The following is a 26101-nucleotide window of genomic DNA, read 5'->3' as shown; positions in this document are numbered from 1 at the left end:
CGACAACTAGGCTAGAGAATGCAATAAGCACGCTAACAGAGGTACATAGTAATACAAGTGCTTCCGGGGTTCAGGGGTCGGGTCAGAAGAGGACATAAGCAAATTGAGTGGAGAGTTGGTGGTGATTTCAGGGAAGCAGGGACGGTTGAGAAAGACCTTGAAGGATGCATTGTGTTACAACAGGCAGAGAAGAGAGGAGGAGCAAAGCAGCAGTTGGCACCAGAAGAATGGAAGCCGTTTTAGGTTTGGAATTCACAAAGCAGAGCTTCATAACTAACTTAACCATGTGAAAAAATAATTTCCCAACACCTGTAAGGCAGGGCCGAGACCATCACATGAGACCAGGCAACCACATGTCTTGTCAGCAAGGGCACCGCGCTGCAAACCCAGGACAGTCACCTGGCCAGAATGTCCTATATGTGGGTCCCACCTGTTGAGTGGGATCAGCGTCCTCTGGACCCCATGAAACCCACCCAGAAACCCACACTCTTCCACATGCATCCTCTTCTGTCCTTTCGCTCCTCTCCCCCTCAGAGGCCAGCACCTTTCAGAACCAGAACCAGACACTTTCTATTGGACCGATTGCAACGCACTTCTTTTTCTTTTCATCACCCATCTTTTCCACAATCTCAGATTATAGGAGCCTTGTGTTTCCGGGGGAAGGATGTCCACCAGCAGCAAGGTGGGTGGAATAAATCAGGAGGAGGCAGCAGGAACCCCCAAGTCCTGCCTTCAGAGAATCTCTTTAGGGAACTTCAAAGGGAGAAGCCTGAGTCTCCCGAGGTTCTGTGTCTGCCCTGCCCGGGGACCTGCTTCGACAGCTGTGGACCATCTCTGGCAGCTCCCAGGGGTCACGGATGCTCCTGTGCTCAGGCCCCGGGAAGCTGCTTTTCAGGGCAGGCCCTCCTGCCCACGTGCTCACTGGGGGCCCAGCCCGGTTGGTGTGTTAGGACATTTAATTGTATTTTATCCTTGGCACCCAATAAGAGAGGTGAAAATCTGATCCCGTTTACAACTAAAGCAAGGGAGGCTCAGAGAGCAAAGTCCCTTGTCCTGGGAACGCAGCACAGCTGGGACTGTAATTCAGGCGACCTCGCAGTAGGGAAGGGGGCTTGTTTGGGTTCTGTGTAAAGCCTCCCGGCGACCCCCTTGTCCACATCAGGGACGTGTCCCTCCACCGCGTCTGGAAATAAGCTTCTGGTGGCGAGCGTGGCGCGGCGGGACCCCGAGGGCGCCCCGGGGGAAGAAGGCGGCGGAATCGGCCCGAGACAAGAGCCAGCGAACTTCAGAGCGTTTGGCCTCCCTGGAGAGGCAGACGCGGACACGTCTGTGTCTCGCCGACAAGTGCCTTCAAGCCCGGCGGGGCAGACACCTCCGCGCCGGCCGCCGGCGAGGTCTCTGCGGGCTGCGGGCCCGGCCTCGCCTCAGCTGCGCGGACTTAGTGCGTTCGCCAGCGGCCCGGAGGGGGCGGCTTCCCTGGCGGGCGGCGCGGCTGCCCGAGCCTCGGGCGGGGGACTGTGTGACTGGGCGGCCGGGCGGAGGGGGAGGGGAGAGGAGGAGGGCGCCCCCCTCCGGGGCGCAGGGGGCGGGCGTGCGGGCACACGCGGTGCGCGGCGGCCGGGCGCCCGGGGAGCCGCCCACTTCGCCGCGTCGCCCCGACGGCCGGAGCTTGGATGCGGCGGCGCCCGCCGAGCTGGGGCGGACGCGGGCCGGGGACACGCGCCGGAAGCCGGGCACCGCGGCGGCCGCAGGATGGCCGAGGTAAGCAGGGCTCTCCAGGGAGCGGGACCCCTGCGCGGGGCGGCCGAGGCGCCGCTCGGGCCCGGGCCCGTCGGGACGGGGACGCGCCCTCACCACCTCCCGGGGCCACCTGCGCGCGGCGCGGCCCGAGGGAGCGTCTCATCTCTGCAGCCGGGAGGGCCCGCGGGGTCCGAGTCGGGGCGCCCCAGGGGTCCCCGGGGGCCCTGGTCAGCCCCGCGCGTCAGAAGTGCGGTTCGGGCGACGCGTGTCAGTCCGCCCCCCGCCCTGGGCGCCGCTCAATCCCAGCGCGTTCGCCTCAGAATTACCTGAGCCACAGCCGCTGGTGCTTGGAACTGGCCGCTTCTACCTGGGTTTTGTTTCCCTGGAGAACGTAGCTGGCGGTGGCCGTCGGTCGCTGTGGGGACTGCGGGGACAGGCGGGCGGCGGTGACGGGGCTCCTGGCCGCGGGTGGGGGGGGACGTGTCTTTTGTGGAAAGCTGCAGAGCAAGGTGCGGGCGGGCGGCTCAGAAGCGTCCAGCGCCGAGTGGCGTGGACGGCGCCGGGCAGGGTTTATAAACGCTCCGCTGACCGGCGTGCGGTGCGGGGAGCGGCGTGCGGCGCGGCGCCCGCTCAGTCCGAGCGCTGGGACGGGACTGCGGGGACTCCACGGAAAAGACGGACACGCGTCTCTGGCCGCTTTAGGACGGGACACCTGCAGTGACAGAGGGGACTTGGGCGGCTGGGCTGTGCCTGGAAGCGCGGGGACCGCCAGCGCCGCGTCCCCCTTTTGAATCGGCCGGCGCTCGTCCCCCTTCGGTTCCCTGTGGCCCGCGGGGCAGGGGGCGCCGGCGGCGGAGGAGGCCGCTGCGTGTCCCCGCTGCCCCCCGACCCCCCGCCGCCTGGCTTTGCCTGAGCCGTTCGGGATTTGTCAGCCAGATGTGACAAGATCGCGGAGAGGCGAGGGAAGGAGGAGATCTGATATTAATCAGTGCATAGCTCGGAGCCAAACTTTCTCAAATGCGGTGTAGGAACATGTTCTTCTCATTTAAGGCATCTCTTTGTGGCTATGCGGCTGCCACCGGCCTGACTTTGACAGTTCAATGGAATGCCAAGGAGCAGCCTTAATTGTAGGAGTGAAATTGTGTGTGTTGGGGGGGAACAGACACTCCAAGGTTCAGTAATGTCCCCGGGTTTTATGGCCGTGCTCACCGCAGCCCTCTGAAGACAGGGCATTTAAATCGGGCCAGATGCCTGGTCGCAGCCAGGCCTCTGCTGTTAACACTTAAGGGGCCTAAAAGAGGCCCCACTGGTGTCTTGGGAATCCCTGTCAAGGGGTGTGTGTGTGTGTGTGTGTGTGTGTGTGTGTGTGTGTGCAGGGGAAAACGTGTTACTACAGCTTTCAGTCCGTACACAGAGCAGATCTAGCAACACTTTTTAAAAAATTGATTTCTCCTCATCAAAGCGACAAAGATTCTGGCTTGACCCTAAGTGAATTGAAAAACAGCCTTTGGCAGATCTTTTTTTTTTTTCTGGTGTCCTTTCATTCCTTGTTTATTGTTTTAATTTGCTATTGGATTTCATGGGATCTTTACATAAAATTTCTTGGACTCTTAGTTTGCAAATACGTGCGAATGTGTTAAAATTTTTATTCAGTGATAAATACACTGGCTTCTCAATTACCCCTGCCCGAATATGTTAATATGTTATTAAAACATCATTAAAATTGGATATGTCAGAATAAAATTTTTGTACATCATGTAAAAGAACATTACTTCAGGCATTATAAATGTCCAGAATTTGATTTTTGCTTTAAATAGGTGTGAAAAGATGGCCACCACTTTTGCTATGATGAATTTTGATAAATGTCTTTATCTTTTTGGGCCTACCTAAAAGAATAAGATGTGAGTCGTCATTTGATTTCTCATCTAATAAGTTTGCCAAGTTTAATTTCACCACAATGTATTGCTATTTCAACTCAACTTTTGGTTGAACATGTTCCTGTTACAGTTAAATGATGAGAAGAGGTGGTGAGATCTTCAATTAGCACAAGTGCTGCTCATACTTTGGGAACTCATAATGACGTTCAGACATCTGTGTAATTTAATTTGGAATATCATCTGTACCCATAGATTCTTCAGGACTTAGCAACACGCTCCTCCTTCACTTAGAAAGAAAGTAGTTGGCTTGAAGTGGTTATTTGGCCGTTCTTATCTACCAGGATGTGAAACAATGGTCTTCTTGCTCTGGTTATAATTCACATTAGAAATATTAACCAACATGGAGTAATTGTCATGGAAGCGTAAGGCTTGCATAGAGGGTGTTTTTACATCTGTCCCATGCAGCAGTTAGAACCACCCCAGGCCCATGCCCACATTCATGCCTCAGAATCATCAGCACGGAAAGAAGGGCCATATAGCCCATTGGGTGAGAAAGGCCATATCGATTTCCCTGTGGGAAAAATAACTGTCCTGTAAGCATACACTTATCATTTATGAATGCTTAGGGACAAATATAAACGGGAAAACAATTTAAATGTACAGTTTGTCAGTAAAATTAAACTGCAGTATACCGGTGAGAGGCAGGAGTGTCTTTTAGCTTTTGTATATGGCTTTAGAAGTTATTTTGACAGTGGCCATTAAAGAGTTGCCCTGAAGGTTCCAGAAGGTAAATTACTTGCAGGAGGAACAGGCTTTACCCCAGGGTGAATTTTCACCTCTACAGATGTCATTTAGAGTGAGTTACTTGCGTCAGAAATAGCCCTGTTTTAAAAGAACTAGAAATACCTGAGCTAAGGTGAAAACTCAATGCTGAGCCACTCATGTTTTTGGTATCTAAGATCAAGATTTAGGGAGTCAATAAAAATTTTGAATTATCTTGTTCTGAGTAGTCTACTACACATTTTAAATTTTATTTATTTAGATATTCAATTTTTCATGACTTATCTGAGAGACGGTAAAGATAACTGGATTCTACAAAGAAGGGGCATCTGGAAAGGTGTTTTTTTTCCTTCTTTTCCTTTTAAATCAGTTTCCACCTGAAAACCTGATTTCCTCTTATCTTGTCATTCTTTGAAGCCCTCTTTCCTAACTCTGGCAATTCCAAGATTCTGGTGTGGCCCATTTCTCTACCCAGACACATGCCTTTTTATCCAAAAAGGGTGGTTTTAAACAGAGAGCAGACCTGTTTCACCACGGTCCTGGTTGGGGCCTTCTGAAATTCGTTTAGTTAGAAGCAAACGGGCTATCGCTGTTGCCATCCACACAAGGAATCATTACTATATACCAGCCTAATGTATCACAGGGGGACTCTGCCTTGTGGGGATGATAATTTCACCCAGCTAATGTGAGAGAAACGAGACATGGAGAAATAAAATGCTGTGAAGGCCAGATCCACGCAGCCTGTGTGTAGGGAAATGGTTGTCTCAGGTAAACTAATTCAGGCTACTAACTTTTTTGTTAATATTAGTTCGTCTCCTCTCACAGATGATTTGTATCATCCTTCCGTATATAACAAACATCAAAATTATTTTCCAGCTCTACACCAGCTGCCAGAAGCATTTGCCTTGTTCTGTAGCCCTCTGATTGTTTCTTGCATTGCTTGTTATGAAGGTAAAATTTTTATACGGACAACTCTAATGTTTCATGATACACCATGCTGAATTTTAAGACAGTGATTGGGGTGGCATGATTAACTCTTCTTTCTAAAAACTTTATTTTGAAAATCTAAGGGTTTTCTTATACTTAGTTTTTAAAATCTAGTTCTCAGGAAGTCCCTAAAAGAAATGTTTACAAATTTTTACTTAGAAATGTTCACAATTTCATTATTTTGCATCAGCAGCAATAGTGCAGTTGCATTGCTGTGTAACTGGCTACATGAGTTAAAATTATCCTAATGTGTAAATGTGGTTTTTTTGTTTGTTTGTTTGTTTGTTTTTTCCCCAGGCTGACTGTTGTGTTCAAAAGTTCCCTCCGTGTGCAGTTAACTTTAAGTTCCTTCTGTTTTTTGTTAGTGAAGTTTTCTGGAGATTACCACTGAGGTCTCCCAAACTTAGGCTATAAAGAAAAAAAAAATGTAGTTGTATCATTTATATTTCTCTATAGTTTTGTTGTTGTTAGTTTTTTTTTTAAAGAAATATTTGGTTTGGTTTCTAACATTTGCGTGTTTTTCTACTTTTTATATTTTTTGTTTTTAGAACCAATAATTTTAAGAAAAAAGGCACAGCTGTTAAATTATTTTGGCACAGAGTTTATACTTTGATTTATAGAGATCAAAGAACAAGTATTTTCCCCATCATCATCTTTGAACTAAAGAGCAGAGAACACTACAAGTGTGTCACGCATACTTTCTACTCACAGGTAGACTTGGCCCGACATCTGTCCCCTGAGTTCTACCTCCCACCTGCCCCTACTCTGCCAGACCCTGCTCCATGTATTCAGTCTTCTTTGACTGGTCTCCCTTTTTAGCCCCTTACTTACAGTGAGAAACCAGCTTCTGTCAGTTCTCCTCCAGTATCATTTTTACATTGCAAATGCTGCCTCCCTGGTTTCTGAGGCTTCCCAACTGCAGTCTTTCAACCGTACTCATGACAAGCCGTGTCTCCCCATTGTTCAGAATCCCGATGGCTTCATGAACTCAGCAAAGAGACTCCTGGCTATCCATCTGTACAGCCCACCCCCACCCTGCCTTGCCTGGCTAAGTCCGCTCACTGCCCATGACAAATCTGCTCTGTGGCCCAGCCCCCTGGGCCCGACATTTGTACAGGGTGGGCCTCCTTTATGCCTCAGACTGTGGTCTTCCCCGCATGCACTGTTCAGGGTATGCCTGCTGCCTCCTGGAGGAAGCCTCTCTCCATAACATTGCTCTCTCCCTCTGTGTGCTCTCTCAAAAATGTTGGAAGGGGGAATTGTCATTTACTTTTTTTATTTTTTATTATAGAGAATTTCAAACAAAATTAGAATAGTGTAGCAAAGCTTAGTGATATGTGCTGGGGGATTAAAGAGCGATCAACGTTGGGTCAGTCCCATTTCATCTGTATTCCCTACCCATTCGCCCACCATTACCAACACTGGATTACATTGAAGCAAATCCAGCCATCATATAATTTCATAAATATTTTAAAATGTAGCTTTAAAAGAAAAGGCTTTCTTTAAAAAAAAAAAAAAGACAAAAGCGATATACCATATAGCACCTAAAAAATTAACAGTAACTCTTTAATGTTATTAAATTTTCAGTAATCAAATGCCCTTCATTGTCTTGTAAACTTTATATTACCATTACTTTGTTCAAATCAGGATCCAAATGAGGTTCACATGTTGTCTTTCTTATTAATCTATAGGATTACACTTTTATCCTTGTAATTTATCTGTTGAAAAAGCTAGATCATTTGCCCTGTAGAGTGGCCGTCATGTTCTTGTTCCAAGGAAGAGGAAGGAGGAAAAGACACAAAAGTCCATCAGCTGAGCCACCTCCCATTTATAAGGCGCATTCTGTAAAGCTCCACCCAGCAACTTCTGCTTGTTAGGATTGGCCAGTACTTAATCACCTGGCCACCCCAGGAAACATGGAAATTAAGCTTCTCTTACTAAGGCAGATCAAGCAAAAGGAAATGGGGTGGGCATCTGTAATTAGTAAGCATGGTACAGCTCTCTCCTTGATTCATTCGTTATTCTCAGTACCTTTCGAAGGCATACCAAGCCCAGGGCCAGCCACTGGTGTTGGTTTGGAATTTCAGTTGTTTTGTTGCCTCTTTCAGGAATGATTCATTGTGGAGCAACTTTTATGGAGGTTTTTATCATAGGTATTGTTAGCTCTGTGCAGAGTCAGACCACCAGGGCCCAGAGGGCCTACCGTGTTTCCCCAAAAATAAGACCTAGCCGGACCATCAGCTCTAATGCATCTTTTGGAGAAAAAATTAATATAAGACCCGGTATTATGTTGTATTATATATTATATATTATATATTATATATTATATATTATATATTATATATTATATATTATATATTATATATTATATATTATATATTATATATTATATATTATATATTAAGACCGGGTCTTATAGTACAATAAGACCGGGTCTTATATTAATTTTTGCTCCAAAAGACGCATTAGAGCTGATGGTCCGGCTAGGTCTTATTTTCGGGGAAACACGGTAAGAACCTACTCGTAGGCCTTAGGAGTAACAACAGTCTCACTGTGCTAATTGGTCTTTCCAACTCTCCATCTGTATATTCTCATTAATACAGCTAATAGGCCTCTGAGAGAGGCAGGAGCAGATATCCAGCCCATTTTATAGTCAGAGGCTCCAAGTCCTGGAGCTGAAGGTTATATGGCTGAAGGTTAATAGGAAGTAAGATGTAAGTTGCCTGAAGACAATTGTAGATTTTACTACCTCCCAGTAAAAGAAGCTCTGTGTGCTGAAGGGGATGGATCTCAGGCTCCCCAGCTATGCATCCAAAGGTGTCATTTTAATAGGCAAATCATATTAATGTCATACCTTTTGCAAAGGCTCATTGTTAAACTTAGAACAAAATCCATACTCCTTGGTCTATCCCACAAGATCCTATGCAGAGTGGTCTCGGTCACCTCTCTGACCCCCATTTTCTACCATTAACCCTATTAATTCCCCTCTGGCTATACTGGCCCCATTGCTATTCCCTGAACACTCCAGCCTTTTTTATGCCTCAGGGCCTTTGCACTTGCTATGCCTGCTGCCTAAAAACTCCTGCCCCCAGTTCTTCACTGGCTGGCTTCTTGCCATCCCTTGGGACTCAGTTCAAATGTCACCTCCTCAAAAGCCTTTGATGATGACCCTGTCTAAAAAGCACTTACTCATACTCATGCTAGCAATTAAAATTGCTAGCAAAACTTTCTGCTTCGTTCTTTCACAGCACTTGCTTTATTCTGAAAAGGTTTGTCTACTTGTTTATTTTCTCTCTCCTCTAGAATATAAGCTTCTTGAGGTCAGGGACCTCATCGGTTTTGTTCAACACTTTAACCTGCAGAGCTTAGAAGTTCTGGCTCATAAATGCTCAGTAAATATTTATTCAATGAATGAAGTTTCTTTACCATGTGGAACTTTAATGTCCTTATCTGCAGGATGATAATCCGTAACTCTCAAAGCTGCTGTAGGGATTAAATGAACCCATAAATGTAAGTGCAGTTAGCACCAAATATTGACATTTTGAGATGTAATCTACCCACAGTATCCATATTTGAGACCACCCTGATAGTATGTAAGTTCCTCAGTTTCCTCATCTGTAAAATGGGGAGAGTAATACCTACCTCTGGGGTGGGTGTAAGAAATTAGGTAACGTGGGTGCTGTTGACTGCAGTGCTTAATAGATGCTCATTAAAGCTGACCAACCATGTGACCTTGGGCAAATTACAAATCTTCCATACATTGAAGTTTATTGAGACTAATTCCAGCCATGTAGTGAGGATTCAATGAGGTCACTTATTAAACACGAATGCTGCCGTGTGGAAGGGCAGATGCCGGAAGAGTTACTAGCCTCACCGTTGGACTCAGAACTGTCCAGTAGACTTGAAATGTGGTGAGTGTGACCAAAGAACTGAATTTTTAACTTTATTTGATATTAATTTTAATAGCCACGTGTGGCTAGTGGCTACTGCATTGCACAGGGCGGACTAAGTAACTTGAACCTACAGAGCTGCCCGGCTGGTACACAGTTTGATTTTGCTGCTGAGCCAAATCACAGATTATTCCCCTCAAAGGGTCAATACCATGAATCTGGAAACCCCAGAGGTCTTCTATAATTTTTCTCTTCCCCCCTTCCATCTAGTCCCCCGAGAAGATCCTTCTGAATCTATCTTCAGTGATACGAAAATATTTGTATGTGCTAGAGATGAAAACAGCTTTGAAGTAGACAGTTTTCATTCTCAAGCTCAATAATTCAGATCCCATCAAAGACCTGCATTGTCCAACAGTGGATGTCTGTGTATCTACCAGACTGTGTAGATACTGGCCCGGCCACTGCTAGGAATTCAGTTCAGCATCTCCTGACAAGAGGCCCGTGGCAACACTCCCCAAGCTGAAGGTAGAGTGGGGCCGTCTGGGAGAGGAAGTGGGACCCTCAAACCTACCTAAAAACGAGGTCGTAACTTCCCATCTCCAAACTGCAAATAACTGAAGCATCCACCATATCCTAGGTGTGTCAGTAATTTCCAGATGAATGAATGAGCAAATGATAGTTCCACACCCCCCCCCAAAAAAAAAAGCAAACCAGAATTTTGAACATTGATTTGTAGCACATCAAAGTGACTAATAACAATTCGGAAATAGTCTGATCAAAATGAGCGCGCAAAAAGGCCATCGTCATGTCTTGATGAGTTGGGAATGTCATACACAGCCGCTTTATGTTTCTGAAGAATGGAACTTCTATCAGAAGTCCAAAGGAAAGGATGTGAGTTTTCAAGAGTTTTGCATTTTGATTTACATGAGTACTTTTTGTCCTAGAATTAGAAATATTTTGGTTTGATTTCATTTTAGAAGTTTTCATTTGTCTTTGGATAATGGTGCTATAATTTTACTACGTTATGGTTGTCTGAGGTGGGTGGAAAAACTTAAGGACCTTATATTAGAAGTTTTCTTAGACCCTGTGATTAGCTTTTTTTAGTTAATAAATAATTCCCCGGAGATTTATTTCCATAGAGATCTAATGAGCTTTATTAAGCCTTATTCACGTGGGTTCATATAGAACCACATGAATGTTTCTTAGAAAGCAGCATTCATACATAGGAATTGTAGATAACGGCTGCTTAAAATTCTGGCCCATAACTAGAAGCCGCTAAAACTGAATCGTCAGGGTAGGTCAGTGGGTCTCAACTGGGGGCATATTTGCCACCAGGGACATTTGGCAATGTCTGGAGATATTTTGGTTTTCACAACGGGGGGGGGGGGGGGGAGGTGTTATTGTGTGGCATCTGGTGCATAGAAGCCAGGGAGGTCACCAGACATGACAATGCACAGGACAGGCCTCCACCACAAAGAATTCTCCAACTCGAAATGTCTGCAATGCTGAAGTGCAGAAACCCTGAGTCAAGAGATGCAGAAAAAAGGAGTGTCAACCTTGGGCTATGGAATGTGCTCGGAATTGTTCCGTGTGTAGTGTTGCTGTGCTAGGCCTGAGAAAGTCACCTGGAGGGTCCCGGGGCTTTGCCAAAGTAAGAGCCTTTTGAGCAGAATCCCCAGGGAGTGGAGAGGTCCGTTGTGCTCACGAATATCTCTTTCTCTGATTAAAGCACGTTCTATGTTCCGAATAAATGAAACGTGAATTTACTTTGTTCCCACCTCTTGTTTTTAAAGAGGGAGTGGCATTTTCAGGGACGTCATCCAAAATAAGAACTTTCCTCCTTTTTGAAATTTTCTTTAAAACTGTAGGTTGTGAAATATTTCTGAGGCTTAGTACTGAGTGTGCTGGTCGCCATTGTGAGTACAGGTGATTGGTTTGTCTGAGCCCACGTTCGGAGAGGTGCAGGGGAGTTTAAGAAACTGGGCAACATCAGGTGTGCCACAAGCTAATAATGGTATCCTTTAAAAAAGTTTTTTGACAGTGCATAATAAAAATTAAACTATTGCTCATTTCTCTCCTTTAACTTCCAGTCAAGATAACTATATAATTATCTGTATAGGTACATAGATGTATGTGTTCATATATTTAACACATTAGTATATGTACGTACAAGTGGAAACTATATAACCAAAAAGTAAAATAATTTCTGGCATTAGAGCAGTGTGTCTCAATCTTTTTTCATTTCTTCCCCCACCCCCACATTTAAGGAGACTAGATATTTATTGCCTAATTTCCCCCAGTGAAATTTTGTGATCGTACTATATCCTATATATCTGTTTATATATGTAAGCCCGTGCTTGATACATACAAAGGAATAATATTTTTGCGTGCCCCCCAAGAACAAATACCACCCTTTTGGAATGATACCATCCCCAAATGGGAATGCAGGCATTATTAGAGTGAAAGAGTGTTCTGATCGTCTGAGGTTCTTTGGATTATACCAAATGATTTTACAGAGAGCAAAAACCTTTTCTCCCCGTTTCCTGTTTTGTGATGGCCTCTTAAAGGGATTAGGTAATATTGTTGCTATCCACTGCACCATCTCCGTTAGAAACAGCCCTATTCCTTCACCTGAAAAATCTGTGTAGTCGCTCTGTTCACATTGTAGTCCCAAAGGAATTGTAGATAACAGTCGAATCACGTAAATTTTAACGTGTATTTAAGCAAGGTCACTGATTTTTTATTTAGAACACTTTTAGGGAAGCACAGAGATGTCCCACATGTCCCCTGCCTCCGTACATGTGTAGTCGCCTCCGTATCACCATCCCTCACTAGAGGGTACATTTGTTAAAATCGATGAAACACCATTAACTCATAATAATCACCGAAATTCCATAGTTTACCTTAGAGTTCACTGTTGGTGTTTGTCGTCTGTCGTATGGGTCTGGACAAATGTATAATGACACGTTTCCATCATTATGGTATCATCTGGAGTATTTTTACTGCCATAAAATTCATCTGGGTTCCACCTATTCATCAAGTGTTGGTGAAAATATGGGGAGATGGGAACCCTCATACACTGCTGGTGGGAGTGTTAAATGGTGCAGCCGCTTCGGACAACAGTCTGGCGGTTTCTCAAAAAGTGAAACATAGAGTTACTCTATGATCCAGCAATTCCACTCCTAGGGATATGCCCCCCAAAATAAGAACGTATGTTCACCGTAAACTTGTACACAAGGGCGCCTTTGGGGAATGATGTAAAGTAGTTTGTGACGAGGGTTGCACAACTCTCTGAAAATACTAAAAGTCATTGAATTGTGTCATTTAAGTGGGTAAATTGTATATGTGCATTATATCTCACTTTAATGCTGTTTCAAGAGAGATGAAAACAGAAAAAGAAGACCACTCTCCCCCCACAACCACCCGTTAGCAGTCAGCCTTCATCACTCCCCATTTGCTGCAACCCCCAGTAACCACTGCTAGTCTGCTTTCTGCCTCTGTGGATGAACCTATTCTTGACAGTCCGTGTAAATAGAATCATACAACCTCTGACCATTTATCCTTCTGTCAGTTTTTGTACTTCTTTCTTCAGCATGCCATTTTCCGTGTTTCTCCATGTTGTATGTAACTTGTATCGGGACGTCATTTTTTTCTTATTGCCTAATAGTATTCCGTTGTGTGGATAGACCACATTTTATTTATGCATTCATCAATGAAAGGATATTGGGGTTGCTTCCACTTTGGGGCTATTAGAAATAATGCTGCTGTGAACATTCAAATTCAAGTTTCTGTGTGGGCATATGGTTTTCAGCTCCCGTGGGCACATACCTAGGAGTGAAGTTACTGGGTCATGTGGTACCTCTGTGTTTGTCAAGATCTGCCAGACTGTTTTCCAAACTGGCTGCCCTACGTTACAATCTCACCCACAACTAATTTTCACTGACGACTAGTTATATACTCCTTAAAGTGAGTTTCCCAAGTCCCAGGCCAGATTCTTCCCTTCCTGTCCCCACACAAGGCCGTATGGTCCCTTAATTGGTAGATGGAAGTTTAACCTCATCATTGGAGGGCTTTTTCATTGCCCGCACCCCCAAACACACACACACTCCCCAGTTTCAAGGCTGTCTTGAATCATATGGATTCCACCCAGCGGCTCTTCCCCAGAATCTCACTGTCAGAACTCCTGTGAGAGGCTTTTCTCTTTAATAATAGATGACATTCTTCAGGCCTCTATCCCCTTTTGAGAAATTCATCTTGAAAATATACGTGAAGCTTTGTTGTGGGCCCTAGAACTTTGCTGACACGCACGTCTCTATTTTCCCTTTCCGCTGTATGTTTGCACACTGCACGGCCCCACCCCACACACGGCGCTCCAATATGCAGCTGGGCGTCCCCGCAGGGTTTGTCCAGCCCATGTGTGTCTGCATCAGTCACACAGCCTAGTGAGAGGGGTCGGGGAACCATCCTCAATGCGGCCAGCCAGTACATGACCTCAAATCTGTTTTGATATTCAGCCTCTACCATGTCTTGGGGGGTAACGGATTCCACATGTGGATTACTCTCCGTTCCTATTGATTCTCATTTACTTCTTCCAAGGCAGGTTCTGTAAACCGTTCAGCTGCCTCTCTGATCAATTTAGAGATTTGTTTAAAATGTGACTCTTCCCCCTTTCTATAGCCTTAGTAACAAGCAAGATATGTCCTTCCAACCCGTAATGTTTTCTTAGAAAAAGTTCTGGTGTTCGGAGCCCGTGCTCGCGTGCAGAATATCTGTGTAATGTGTTCGCCGTCTCCGGGTCACGGGCCAGCTGCTTCTCTTTCCAGGGTCGAATATACACGTCTGGGTCTGGTGCAGAGTGGGTACACGTTGCTCCATGAGTGTTGCTGAATGGAGGTTTTGTTTTGTAAATGCCATGGGTGTCCCACACATCACTAACATGCTAGGGCACACCTGTGTTCTCTTTTGCAGGCTATCGGCTGTACTCTGAACTGCAGTTGCCAAAGTTTCAAACCAGGGAAAATAAACCACCGTCAGTGTGAACAGTGCAGGCATGGATGGGTGGCCCATGGTAACTATATTTTTCCCCTTCTCTCTGCCGGTCACATTCCCGCTAAATAACTTACAGGAATGGATGTAATATCTAAGAATGACAGCTGACATTTGTAAGTTATTCCTGCTGTGTGCCAGGTAACAGCCTAGGAACTTGATAAGTGCCATCTCTTAGAATCTCTGCAGGATAAGGGTTTTGTTAGCCCTATTCTAGAGATGGAGACACTGCTGCTTCAGTGCTGTTATTTTGCAAACAGAATTGTTCTGTGCTGTCTAATATACAGTAGCCTCTAGCCCAGATACAATACAGAATGCTCAGTGACAAATTTGAATTTCAGATAAGCGATAAATAATTTTTTAGCCTAAGTATATCCCCATGAAGATTTTTAGTATAACCATATCTCACTTATTCATTATTTATCTGGAATTTATATTCAGCTTTACCTGGGCATCCTGTAATTTTATTTGCTATACCTGACTCTGTACTAGCTGCTTCTGGCTACCAAGTACATGAAATGTGACTCGTGTGAATGCAGAACTGAATTTCTAATGTTATTAAATGTTAATGAATTTAAATATAACTTTGAATAGCCATATGTGGCTGATGACCATTGCATTAGACCACAGTGATTTCGGTGGTTTAATTGGCCAAGCCCGACAACTAGAAAGTGGCAGACCAGGGCTCAAACCCAGGTCTGCTGGATTCCCAAGCCCAGCTTCTTCTCCTGGTGCTTCCAGATTTCCCATCCTCTTCATTAGGCACCTGTCACCTTTGTTTTGACCCCTTTTCCTTGCACCTTTCCCACTTGTGGTTATTTTACTCCTCAGAAATGCCACGGGAAAGGGAGAAAAGAAGAGTGTCAGCCCAGTCCGTTTTATTTTAGACATGCTTGTGATTGCTGTTGCGATTATTAATTATTTGCATAGCCGCGTTTTTTTTCCTGTTGGAACAGATAACTGAGAGTGAGTGCTCCCTTACTTCCTGGGCAGTGTTTCCTTGAAAATAGACTCTTTAAAAACGGTATTTCTTCCACTTGGCTTTTCAGCTCTAAGTAAGCTGAGAATCCCCACCGTGTATCCGACAAGCCCGGTGGAGATCGTCCAGTCCAATGTGGTGTTTGACATCAGCAGCCTTATGCTGTACGGGACCCAGGCCATCCCCGTTCGCCTGAAAATCCTCCTGGACCGGCTCTTCAGTGTGTTGAAGCAAGATGAGGTCCTACAAATCCTCCATGCCTTGGACTGGACGCTTCAGGACTACATCCGTGGATACGTGCTGCAGGTATGGTGACCACAGCCACCCTTCTCGAACGTCTGCTTAAATCCACGTCCACGTAGCTAACGTTGCCTACTAGTGTTGGCAGCCATTGCTGCTCAGCCTTCCCTTGAATATTTTTTTCTAACGGGTCAGGCCCTACCTCATGGTCTGGGCGGAATCCGATGCTTTCCTCAAGATATCTAGGAAACTCCAGGATGTAGGAGCTTTGCATATTCTCTGATTTGGGTTACACTATGCCAGCTCTCCCACCGTAAACCATTTGCCCCATCTTGGGTGCTGCTTCCATTTCTTTTATTATCTGCAGAATACCTACTGACACAGATGTTGTCTGTATCAGATTTTACTGAGGGTTTGGGGCTGAGAAAGGGAACTTAGTTTACAGAACCACACAGCAAACAATTACAATTTCTGTTCTTTAAAGCCGTCTGCCACCCCACTGCTGATTTTCCTTCCTAGAATCCATGTTTGTTCTTGTTTAATCTCTTTCCCCAGTTGTCTTTCGGCTTCCTCACGTTTTCTCTTCATTTCTCCATAAAGGAGAGATGCAAGGCATCTCTCTGTGCCTTTCATGCCTTCTCTCCTCTCTTTACTTTGCAGAATAGTTGTACCTCTCTTTCTAGAGCAAGCTATGGGAGGGGGATAGGCCTTGTGTTTCATATCCAGAGACCATCAATGTATTTTCACAAGCAAAGAACACATTTCCTGATATGCATTATATCATGTCTCTAACATATAAAACCGATACAGCCATTTTTCCCTTTCAATTACACTAGAAACTGTCAGCTAACTTTGGTAAAGATTTCTGTGAAATGGGGCAATGAATATATTTCCAAGACTAACATATACTTCAGTCTTACTCAGAGGCCATATCATTACAGCAAACACTAACAACCATTTCTTGACATAAACGCTCTTCCAATAATCTTATGAGGTAGGTAGATTATCCCCATTTTCCAGTTGAAAAACCAGAGGCTCAGAGTGCTTTTAAGTCTTGCTGAAATCACTCAACTCGTATGTGGCAGACCCAGAATTTGAACCCACTTCTTTGTAATGCTAAAGCCCATAATCTTCCTGTGGAAACACATTTGCTCACCTCGAATGCAGGACCCCCAGCAAGCTAGAAACAACCTTTTATGTAAAGGAGCATTATGATCTTACATTATGACATAGATCAATATTTAATGATCTTAATAATCTTGCTTTCTAGTGTTAGGATTAAAAATATGGAATCAATTACCTTGAACCTCTAGTGCATGAAAAATTTATGATGTTACATTCCTCATCATCTTCAAAACTCTTACATGCACTGTGAAAAATCTCAGTAGGCCATCAAATACATGTTCTGTGATAAAATATTTATTGTAGTTTTGGGAAAAGTTAGGCCTTGCTAGAGTTTGAAAGATCTCCAACACTGCAGTGTAATTACAGCTCTGGTTTGTGAACCCGGGCAATAGATCAATACAGGTTCATTTGTTTTCTGATGGTACTTGCTTGGGAAGATTATTAAAATGCCGTAATAAATACTCAAGCTATATCTAGGTCTGATTGCTCCATCTATACTCTTTAGATAAAGAAGTTACTGTTGTTCAAAAGATACATATCTTATTTTTTGTGGGAAAGATTATTAGCCTAACGCAAGACAACCAATTGGTTTGAAATAAGATGGACAATAACCACTAAATTTCTCTTAGGCTTGAGTAATACAATTTTATGTCTCTCTTTTGGACCACTGCTTACATCTGTGCGGTACATTTTCTGCACAAAGTTTCTGGCCTAGGAGAGGCGTGCGTGGGGGCTGAACTCAACAAGCCCCGCGCTCATCCAGAGGGGGTGTCATTTTTCTAGTGTGCCTAGAGGAGCCTGGCGGCATGGCTCCTTTCTGAGAGCAAAGGGTAAGGAGTAGGAAATTAATGACGCTTTTCATTCTGGTTTGGGTTTAGGACGTGTCGGGAAAGGTGTTGGATCACTGGAGCATCATGACCAGTGAGGAGGAGGTGGCCACCTTGCAGCAGTTCCTTCGTTTTGGGGAGACCAAGTCCATAGTTGAGCTCATGGCGATTCAAGAGAAAGAAGAGCAGTCCATCATCATCCCGCCTTCCACAGCCAACGTGGATATCAGGACTTTCATCGAGAGCTGCGGCCACAGGAGTGCCAGCCTCCCCGCCCCTGGGGACAAAGGAAACCCCAGCAGTGTCCACCCCTTTGAGAACCTCATAAACAACATGGCTTTCATGCTGCCTTTCCAGTTCTTCAACCCAGTGCCTCCGGCACTGCTCGGGTCGCTGCCCGAACAGTACATGCTGGAGCAGGGCCAGGACCAGAGCCAGGACCCCAAACAGGAAATCCATGGACCCTTCCCCGACAGCAGCTTCTTAACGGCTAATTCGGCGCCGTTTCAGGTTGAAAAAGAGCAGTGTCTCAACTATCCAGATGCTGAGACGAGCAAGGAAGACAGTGCCCATTTAAGTGACTCCAGCTCGTACAACATCGTCACTAGGCTGGAGAGGACACAGCTGTCCCCCGAGGGCAAAGCGAAGTCTGAGAGGAGCAGCCTGGGCACGAGGAAGGGCCGGGTGTTCTGCACGGCCTGCGAGAAGACCTTCTACGACAAGGGCACCCTGAAGATCCACTACAACGCCGTCCACCTGAAGATCAAGCACAAGTGCACCATCGAAGGCTGCAACATGGTGTTCAGCTCCCTGCGGAGCCGCAACCGCCACAGCGCCAACCCCAACCCGCGGCTGCACATGCCGATGAACAGGAACAACAGGGACAGAGACCTGCGGAGCAGCCTGAGCCTGGTGGCCTCAGACCACTCCAAGCGCCCCGGCTTCACGGTGACTTCTCCAGACTGCAGGCCTCTCCCTGGCTACCTGGGGTCAGGGGACGATTCCCGGGGCCAAGCGGCCTTCCCAAGTGTCGGGCCCAACGGGGTGCTTTTTCCCAACCTCAAGACCGTCCAGCCGGTCCTTCCTTTCTACCGCAGTCCAGCCACGCCAGCCGAGCTAGCAAACACGCCCGGCATGCTGCCTTCGCTCCCCCTGCTGTCCTCCTCAATCCCGGAGCAGCTGGTTTCTACCACAATGCCGTTCGATGCCCTTCCCAAGAAGAAATCCCGGAAGTCCAGCATGCCTATCAAAATAGAGAAGGAGGCTGTGGAAATAGCGAATGAGAAGAGGCACAGTCTCAGCTCGGAGGAAGACGTGCCCCTGCAGGTGGTCAGTGAAGATGAGCCAGAGGCCTGCAGTCCTCGCTCAGGCAGGGCCCCGGAGGAGCAGCACACACAGTCAGCACGCTTAGGAAGGCCTCTCCCTGAAGGGGAGCGGGCCTGCCGTGTCCCGGCGGTGATCGAGCCCAGCGGAGCCATCGGCCGAACCCCTGAGCAGGCCACACACAACTCGCAGAGAGAGGCCGAGCAGAAGCCCACGTTGGCCACAGTGCCGAGGGACGCCGAGGATGGCGGCCAGGAGCTGCTCCTCTCACCTGGGATGGAGCCCTGCGTCCCTTTTCCCGACTACGTCAAACTGCAGCAGCGCCTGCTGGCTGGGGGGCTTTTCAGCGCTTTGTCCAACAGAGGCATGGCTTTCCCTTGTTTCGAAGATTCTCAAGAACTGGAGCGCACGGGACAGCATGCGTTAGCGCGGCAGAAGGAAGAAAGTCGCTACCAGTGTGACATCTGCAAGAAGACCTTTAAGAACGCGTGCGGTGTGAAAACGCACCACAAGAACATGCACGCCAAAGGCACGCACGTGTGCACGGTGGAGGGCTGCAAGGCCACCTTCCCTTCACGCAGGACCAGGGACAGGTAAGGCACTGCTGGCAGGCGTTGCTTCCAGGGCGGTGGTTCTTAAACTTGAACATGCGTCTGAATCACCCGTGAAAACGTACCTCTGAGCCCTGCCCCTAGAACTTCTCCTTCAATAGGTCAGGGTGAGGCCTGAGAGTTTGCATTTCCGAGTTCCCAGGTGGCAGTGCTATGCCAGGGCCCACATTGGAGAAACACTCTTCTGTAGATCGACCCTCCTGAATTTTGAATTCTAAAATCTAAACTCAGTTGGCCGCAAGACCTGACCTGAAATGATTTGAGGCTCTTTGTAATTGTTTTCAAATCTCCCTTTGTGTGTCTTTTTTTTAATACCTATTCAGCACAGAAACATTAATGGATTTATTATGGGGGCGTTAACATGATATTACAATATATGCATCATTCTGCTTTTACTAAAGTCTGAGAAATTCTGAATTCAGAGGCACATCTGGCCCCAAGGGTTTGGCATAAGGAATCGTGAACTAGTTCTCACGTTAGAGGAAGGAGGCAGGAGCTTTTTAAATTATCACAGTTGCTTCTCAAAACTGGTCTGATTTTCATTCCATGATATGAAGTTCATTGAATGAAACCCTTTCTCTGATTTCTAGTTAACCAGCTGTATTTGAAAGGAAGAAAAACTGCTTGGTTAAAGATTTTTTTTTTTTTTTTAATATTAAGATATCAAAGAATGAAGGTCCTTAGGTTATTTCAGAAATGTTGGAATCAAAGATGGAATGGGATATTGGTTGAAAGATGAGAAGTCTGTCAATGCTGGGTTTTCGTGACACAGAGTCAAGCTGTTTACAAAGTGCCCGGGTATAGAATATATCTCATCCCTTCGGGGACACAGCACTGCCATTGCCATCTTGCTTGTGCTTTTCCGAATGAACTTGAATCACAGAACGACTCGTTGGGTCACCTTCCCTGCAGCCTATCCCACCAACAGAAGACCCCAGGCTACTTTCAGGAGACGACCAGCTCTCTGATGAGATGTAATATGATAAACACTGAACATAGTTCACCGAATAAATAAGATGTTATATTTGCTCGAACAAGCATGATCGAAGCAGTTCAATACCATCACCTTAGTCCAAATGGTGAGGCCTGATTTAGTAAAGAGGGCGAAAATGTAGCGACTCGCATGCATGTCCCAGGACAGGGCTCACAAGAACACACTCACAGTCTTGAGCAGAGAACAGAACACGAGCGATACGAGGTAACATCCTGGGACGTTGAACCAAACTACCGGATACCGTAGTGACCCAGTCCTTCCCCTTCCTCCTCCAAGAGGAGCGTCTATTCTCAAATAAGCTGTTATTGTGAAGAAGAGAGAGTCAGGTCTCCCTTGATATTTATGACGCCACTCTGGCCTACAATGTGCACGAAATTAGAAGCATATTGACTTGAAGATACGATGTCTTTTGATATTTCTTTTCTCTTATATTTAATATGCTTTTACTTTCTGACCTATTTGTAGATACAAACAAGTCTCCTCCCCCAGCACAGGAAAACATCTTGCATTCGAAATTTAAAGCACTAAGCCTAGTAGCCTAGGACATGATATGCGTTTTACCCAGAATCTGTGATTAAAATGGCACCATTTTCAATAAGACTTTGTGGGCAGGCCTGGGTCCGCCACCATTTCTCCTAGTCAAAGATGAGAACTGCATTGCTGTAAGGATAACTGTTTTCCCCTCTTCAAGCCACTGCTGCTGCCAACAGCAAAACCCATCAGAATGGCACTGGGTAGCACCCTGAATGCTTCTTTAGCCAACAGATATTTAAGAACCCTCTATGTTACGTACTGTGGCCGCATCCCTACCCACCAAGGCCAGTGCGGGACGGGGGTGGAGGGCAGAGAACAAACCAGTAAAGAGGTGATTACAGCTAAATGTGGTGGCTGCTGTAATGGGAGAAACATAGCCTGTTGTGGGCACATGGGAGGGCACTGAACCAGACTTTTTGAGGAGTTTGGAAAGGCTTCCTGGAAGAAGGAGTATGACTAAACCAGCGGCTCTCAAATGTTTTGGTCTCGCAACCCCTTTGCGAATTCTTAAGACCACAGAGTTTTGGTCTGTTTAGGTTTATATCAGTATGTACTGTGTTAGAGATTAAAACTGAAAAAAATTAATTTGTTTTACATCACTTAAGATAAAAAAACTATGCTATGTTACCATAAATAACATTTTAATGAAAAATAACGACGTTTTTCAAAACAAAAACTTAGAGTGGCTTTGTTTTATGTTTTCACTAATCTCTTTAATGTCAGGCTTAGTAGAAGATAGCTGACTTCTCAGATCAGCTTCTGCATTCAACTTGTTTCAATGTCACATATCAGATAGCCGCTGGAAAACTCCGCTGCTCGCTCGTGAGAGGATGAGAGCAAAAAGGCCAAAAATGTCTTAGTATCTTTATAAAATGAGTTTTGACTTCAGGGACCGCTCTAAGGGGTGCTCAGACCACACTTTGAGACTCATCGATCTCGACTAATCTTAGTGGTCAGAAACCCGGGGAGGAGTGTTGGAGGGAGAAGGAGAGGACGCAGGGAAGAAATGCAGACCTGGGCAGTGAGCACAGCACCGGCCACGTCCCGGAAGCAGAAAGCCTGGCGTGAGGCGCAGAGGGCTTTTGCAGTTGTGGTGGTCACTGGTTTTGGGGGACATGGAACCTTGGGAAATGCATCTCACCCTCCGAGGCTTAACATGAGGGTTAGAGGAGCCACAAGTTAGCTGCTGGTCCTCATGGGACACTCAGGAGTTGAGTGCGAGGCCCAGAGCTTTGCTTTGGCGACCTTTTGCTTACGGACCTTTCTGTACAAGGTTCCAGTGAATGTGTTTGTCTCGCGTTTTTTTTGTTTTGTTGTTGTTGTTGTTTTAACCACTTGTATGTACTGGAGCCTGTATGTCAACCTAGTGTCTGGTTTTCTGCTGACACATTCCTGCCCCCTTCAACCCAGAATGCTGACATAATCACAGGTCAGAGTTGCACTTAAGAAGAGCTGCTTGCAAAGTGGGTGATCTGGGAGTATAATTTTGATTGTATCCAGAACAAGAATGTGTCAGGTGATAGAAGTGAGATGTTGAATAGTAAATTTTATACATTTTAGGAAATAGGATTACACCTTCTCCCTTCCTCATCGGTCTTTTAGAGATTTAGAAGAGAAAATTCCATCCCTAGTTATTTTGGTGAGGGTTTGTTTTTTTCCCAGTTTTCCCCTGAGCTGTGTCAGGGGAGTATTTTCCCTGTTTGGAGTCATTCTCCTGTTTAAGATTGCAGTCCCTGGTGTGGGCTGTGTTTGCTAATCAAGTTGGGATCTCTGAGCAAGGCCAACATTGATGGGCGAGTTCCATCCAAATGATACCGTGTGAGTCAAAGGCATGTGTGGTAACGGATGTTCATTACCTGCCCCTTCAGGAGTAATCGGTGGGGAGCAGATGGGTGGTGCACTCACAGTGCTGCGTTCGCAAAACTCCTGTCTGGTATACATTGAAATGTTGCAAGTATGAACTGAACTGGGTTCCCTCTCTCTCTTGCTCTCGCGCTCTCTCCTTACCTAGGACGTTTTAAATTTGCTAGTGGCCACATTAAACAAGTCAAAAGAAATGGGCAGAGTTAGTTTTAACAAAATTTCATTTCATTCAGTCAAGTCTATCCAGAATATCATCATTTCCGTATATGACACAGCTGTATTTCAGGCACTCAGTAGTCACGAATGCGTGGCTATCATTTCGGACAGTGCCACTCTAGAAGGTAATGTTTTCTGGTCTCATTGAAATAAAGTCCTTTGCTCAGTTTCGTATGTTTTGTGATCAGTTTTTTCCTGGGAGCCCCTGGTTCCGGTGTCCCAGTTGAATTGGCCTAATTGAAGTAGTCTAGCCATTCTCTTTAGTTGACATCCAGGAACTTAGGTGTCGATCAGATGGTAGAAATTGAAGAGCACTGCATATTCCCAGTTTCCAGATTGTTGGCTTTCCTGGTGAATGCTAACCTCTGACAAGCGGTGAACAGCAGTGGGCCGGTGTCCACGAAACACGCATTGCATCCCACGCCCCTTATCATCCCTTCTCCCACACCACCAGCTTTTGTGGTATCTACCCCGTGTCGCCCCTCAGAACGATGACTATCTTTAAAACAACAGCCCAACCCATTGCTGACCATCTTTTCACTCTTGCAGACACAGCTCAAACATAAACCTCCACCAAAAGGGACTGACCCAAGAAGCATTGCAGAGCAGCGAAGACCACTTCCGTGCGGCTTACCTTCTGAAAGACGTGGCTAAGGAGACTTACCAGGATGTGGCTTTCACGCAGCAAGCCTCCCAGACGTCTGTCATCTTCAAGGGGACCAGTCGGATGGGCAGCCTAGTTTACCCGATGACCCAAGTCCACAGTGCCGGCCTGGAGAGCTACAACTCTGGTCCCCCCAGTGAGGGCACCGTCCTGGATTTGAGCGCTACCTCAAGCATGAAGTCAGAGTGCAGCAGCCATTCTTCTTGGGACTCGGATGGGGCCAGTGAGGAAGGCACCGTGCTCATGGAGGACAGTGATGGGACCTGTGAAGGCCCGAGCCTGGTCCCCGGGGAAGATGAGTACCCCATCTGTGTCCTAATGGAGAACGCCGACCAGAACCTTGCCAGCCTGCCCTCGGGGTTGCCCATCACGTGTCACCTCTGCCAAAAGACGTACAGTAATAAAGGGACCTTCAGGGCCCACTACAAAACGGTGCATCTCCGCCAGCTGCATAAATGCAAGGTGCCGGGCTGCAACACCATGTTCTCGTCTGTCCGCAGTCGAAACAGACACAGCCAGAATCCCAACCTGCACAAAAGCCTGGCCTCCTCTCCCAGTCACCTCCAGTAACAAGACTGGATAAGCGTAGGTCATAATTCAGGAATAAGGTAGTCCAAGGAAATGGTTCTAACTTTGTTTAATCCCATTTGGGACAAGCCAAGCAGAAGGTATTTGAGTTGACTTTCTAGTCTTCTGCGGCAGAATGCGCAGAAGACAAGCCTTGTGGGAAGTTGACATGGGGGCAGCCTTTCCTATTATTTTCTTTGCCCCAGAGGTTTTTTCACTGACATAACGAAAACTTGCAGAAACGCAGTTTTTCCCAGATTTGTTTACACATTCTCTGGGAGAGCTCTAAGTCTGCAGATTGACGACAGGGGCCCAGGACCTGGGGGGCGGCAGGATTTAGGGTCAATTGAGTGTCCCGGGGAAGCAGGCTGTCACCACGGGTGAGGAGCCGGACCCAAAGATCACATTTTTCAGTTCCTGCTTGAATGAGTCTGAAATCCAGACTTCAGTTTGGGAACATGACTTTTTGAGACAGTTCCTCCATGTGGAGTGGAAAATTGCTTTTTTTCCCCCTGAAGGTCTCATGTGTTACTTCAGGGAGTTCTCAGAGGAAGCGGGATGGCCTCTAAACAAGGGATATTACCAAGGATGTTAGTTCTTGCTCTGGAACACACATTCAAGAAGCTGGGGGGGAACTAGTTTGTGCACTTAAAAATAGTGGTCTTTGGTTTAATTTAAAATAGGTTCAGTTCTATTTAATTTGTGTTTGTTATGTGAGTTTTTGGGGTGAGTGCAGACATGTCACAGTGTGACCTCTGGGTCTTGCTGGAAAGCAAAATGAGTGCCGACGACCTAAACTTTAAAACCACTGCCTGTTTTCATTTGGTAAAGTTTGGATTCTGTTCATTGTGATCCCTGTGGAATGAATGTGGGCAAGACTCTGGCAGGACCTTTGGTACGTACATGGCCAAAGCGGTTAGCGAGTGTGGTTCGGGCGGTTGTTTGTTGTGCATTTTCAGTATTACTGGATCCCTCCGTCTTCACCCTTTATAAATGTGTAAGATTCGGGTGAACTTCCAAATTTACATGGTAGAAAGAAAAGTAGGACGTTATTGCCATACTGTGTTGTCTTAATATTTAACTTATTCTGAAATATGTTCCACACCGTTCTACATGTTTGCTGTTGTGGAAAGGAAGCTTACTTAATCAGTCGTGTGGGATGAGACCAGCTCTTAAAATTTGGCATTTACAGTATTCTGAAAGTCCCTGGGAGGGAAAAACATTGATTTCATATTAAGACTTCAATTCAACCGTCTTTTACAGTTATGGTTGGTTTAAGTAATGAAAAACATCCTTAAAGAGAATTGGGGGTCGTAAGAGGTGGTGTTCCTCTGGCATAAGAGTGAAAGAAGCCAACAACCTGTTACTGATTATTTCAACATTTTTAAGAAATAAATGTGACAACTTCAAACTTGTCTGTGCTTAAAGTGAGATGTATCTTTCATCTGTTTTGTTATCCAGCTGTTCAATATTCCAGTTTCCCCAAAGTGGAAAACATTTTGTATACAAATGAGTTTTCTATGATTTAATAAAAATATATGGCATACTTTTTGTTTAAAAAGGCCAACATTTTGTAAAACCGGTTTTGTCATATGGACTGCCTGTTGTGCTGGTGCTTGTGGTCACACACACACACACACACACACACACACACACTGAATGTTACAGAGCTGAAGATCCCCCGGGAGGTCTGGAGCCACCTCAGAACAGGAGCAGCGGCAATTCTTGAGGTCCAAAGAAGTGACGACATGGTTACTTCACTGGGAGGAGGGGCTATGTATTGATTTGTTATCAAAATTAAGTGATTTTTAACAAATACTGTGCTGTCAAAGGTAAGT

The 26101-nt window shown here is 45.9% G+C and overlaps 1 protein-coding gene across 1 annotated transcript; it reads left to right on the top strand.

Moving 5' to 3' along the window:
- The first annotated feature begins 1635 nt into the window (after positions 1-1635).
- Positions 1636-25824, top strand: BNC1 (basonuclin zinc finger protein 1). Its single transcript, XM_074317765.1, has 5 exons — positions 1636-1761; positions 14243-14342; positions 15370-15605; positions 17543-19407; positions 23582-25824. The coding sequence occupies exons 1-5, from the start codon at positions 1753-1755 to the stop codon at positions 24264-24266; spliced, it is 2895 nt and encodes a 964-aa protein (XP_074173866.1). The 5' UTR covers positions 1636-1752; the 3' UTR covers positions 24267-25824.
- Positions 25825-26101: the final 277 nt, after the last annotated feature.

Source organism: Rhinolophus sinicus, linkage group LG13 (assembly GCF_036562045.2).
Source record: "Rhinolophus sinicus isolate RSC01 linkage group LG13, ASM3656204v1, whole genome shotgun sequence".
NCBI classification, from domain to species: Eukaryota; Metazoa; Chordata; class Mammalia; order Chiroptera; family Rhinolophidae; genus Rhinolophus; species Rhinolophus sinicus.
Note: the sequence above shows the minus strand (reverse complement) of the source record. Positions and strands in the feature narration are given on the sequence as shown.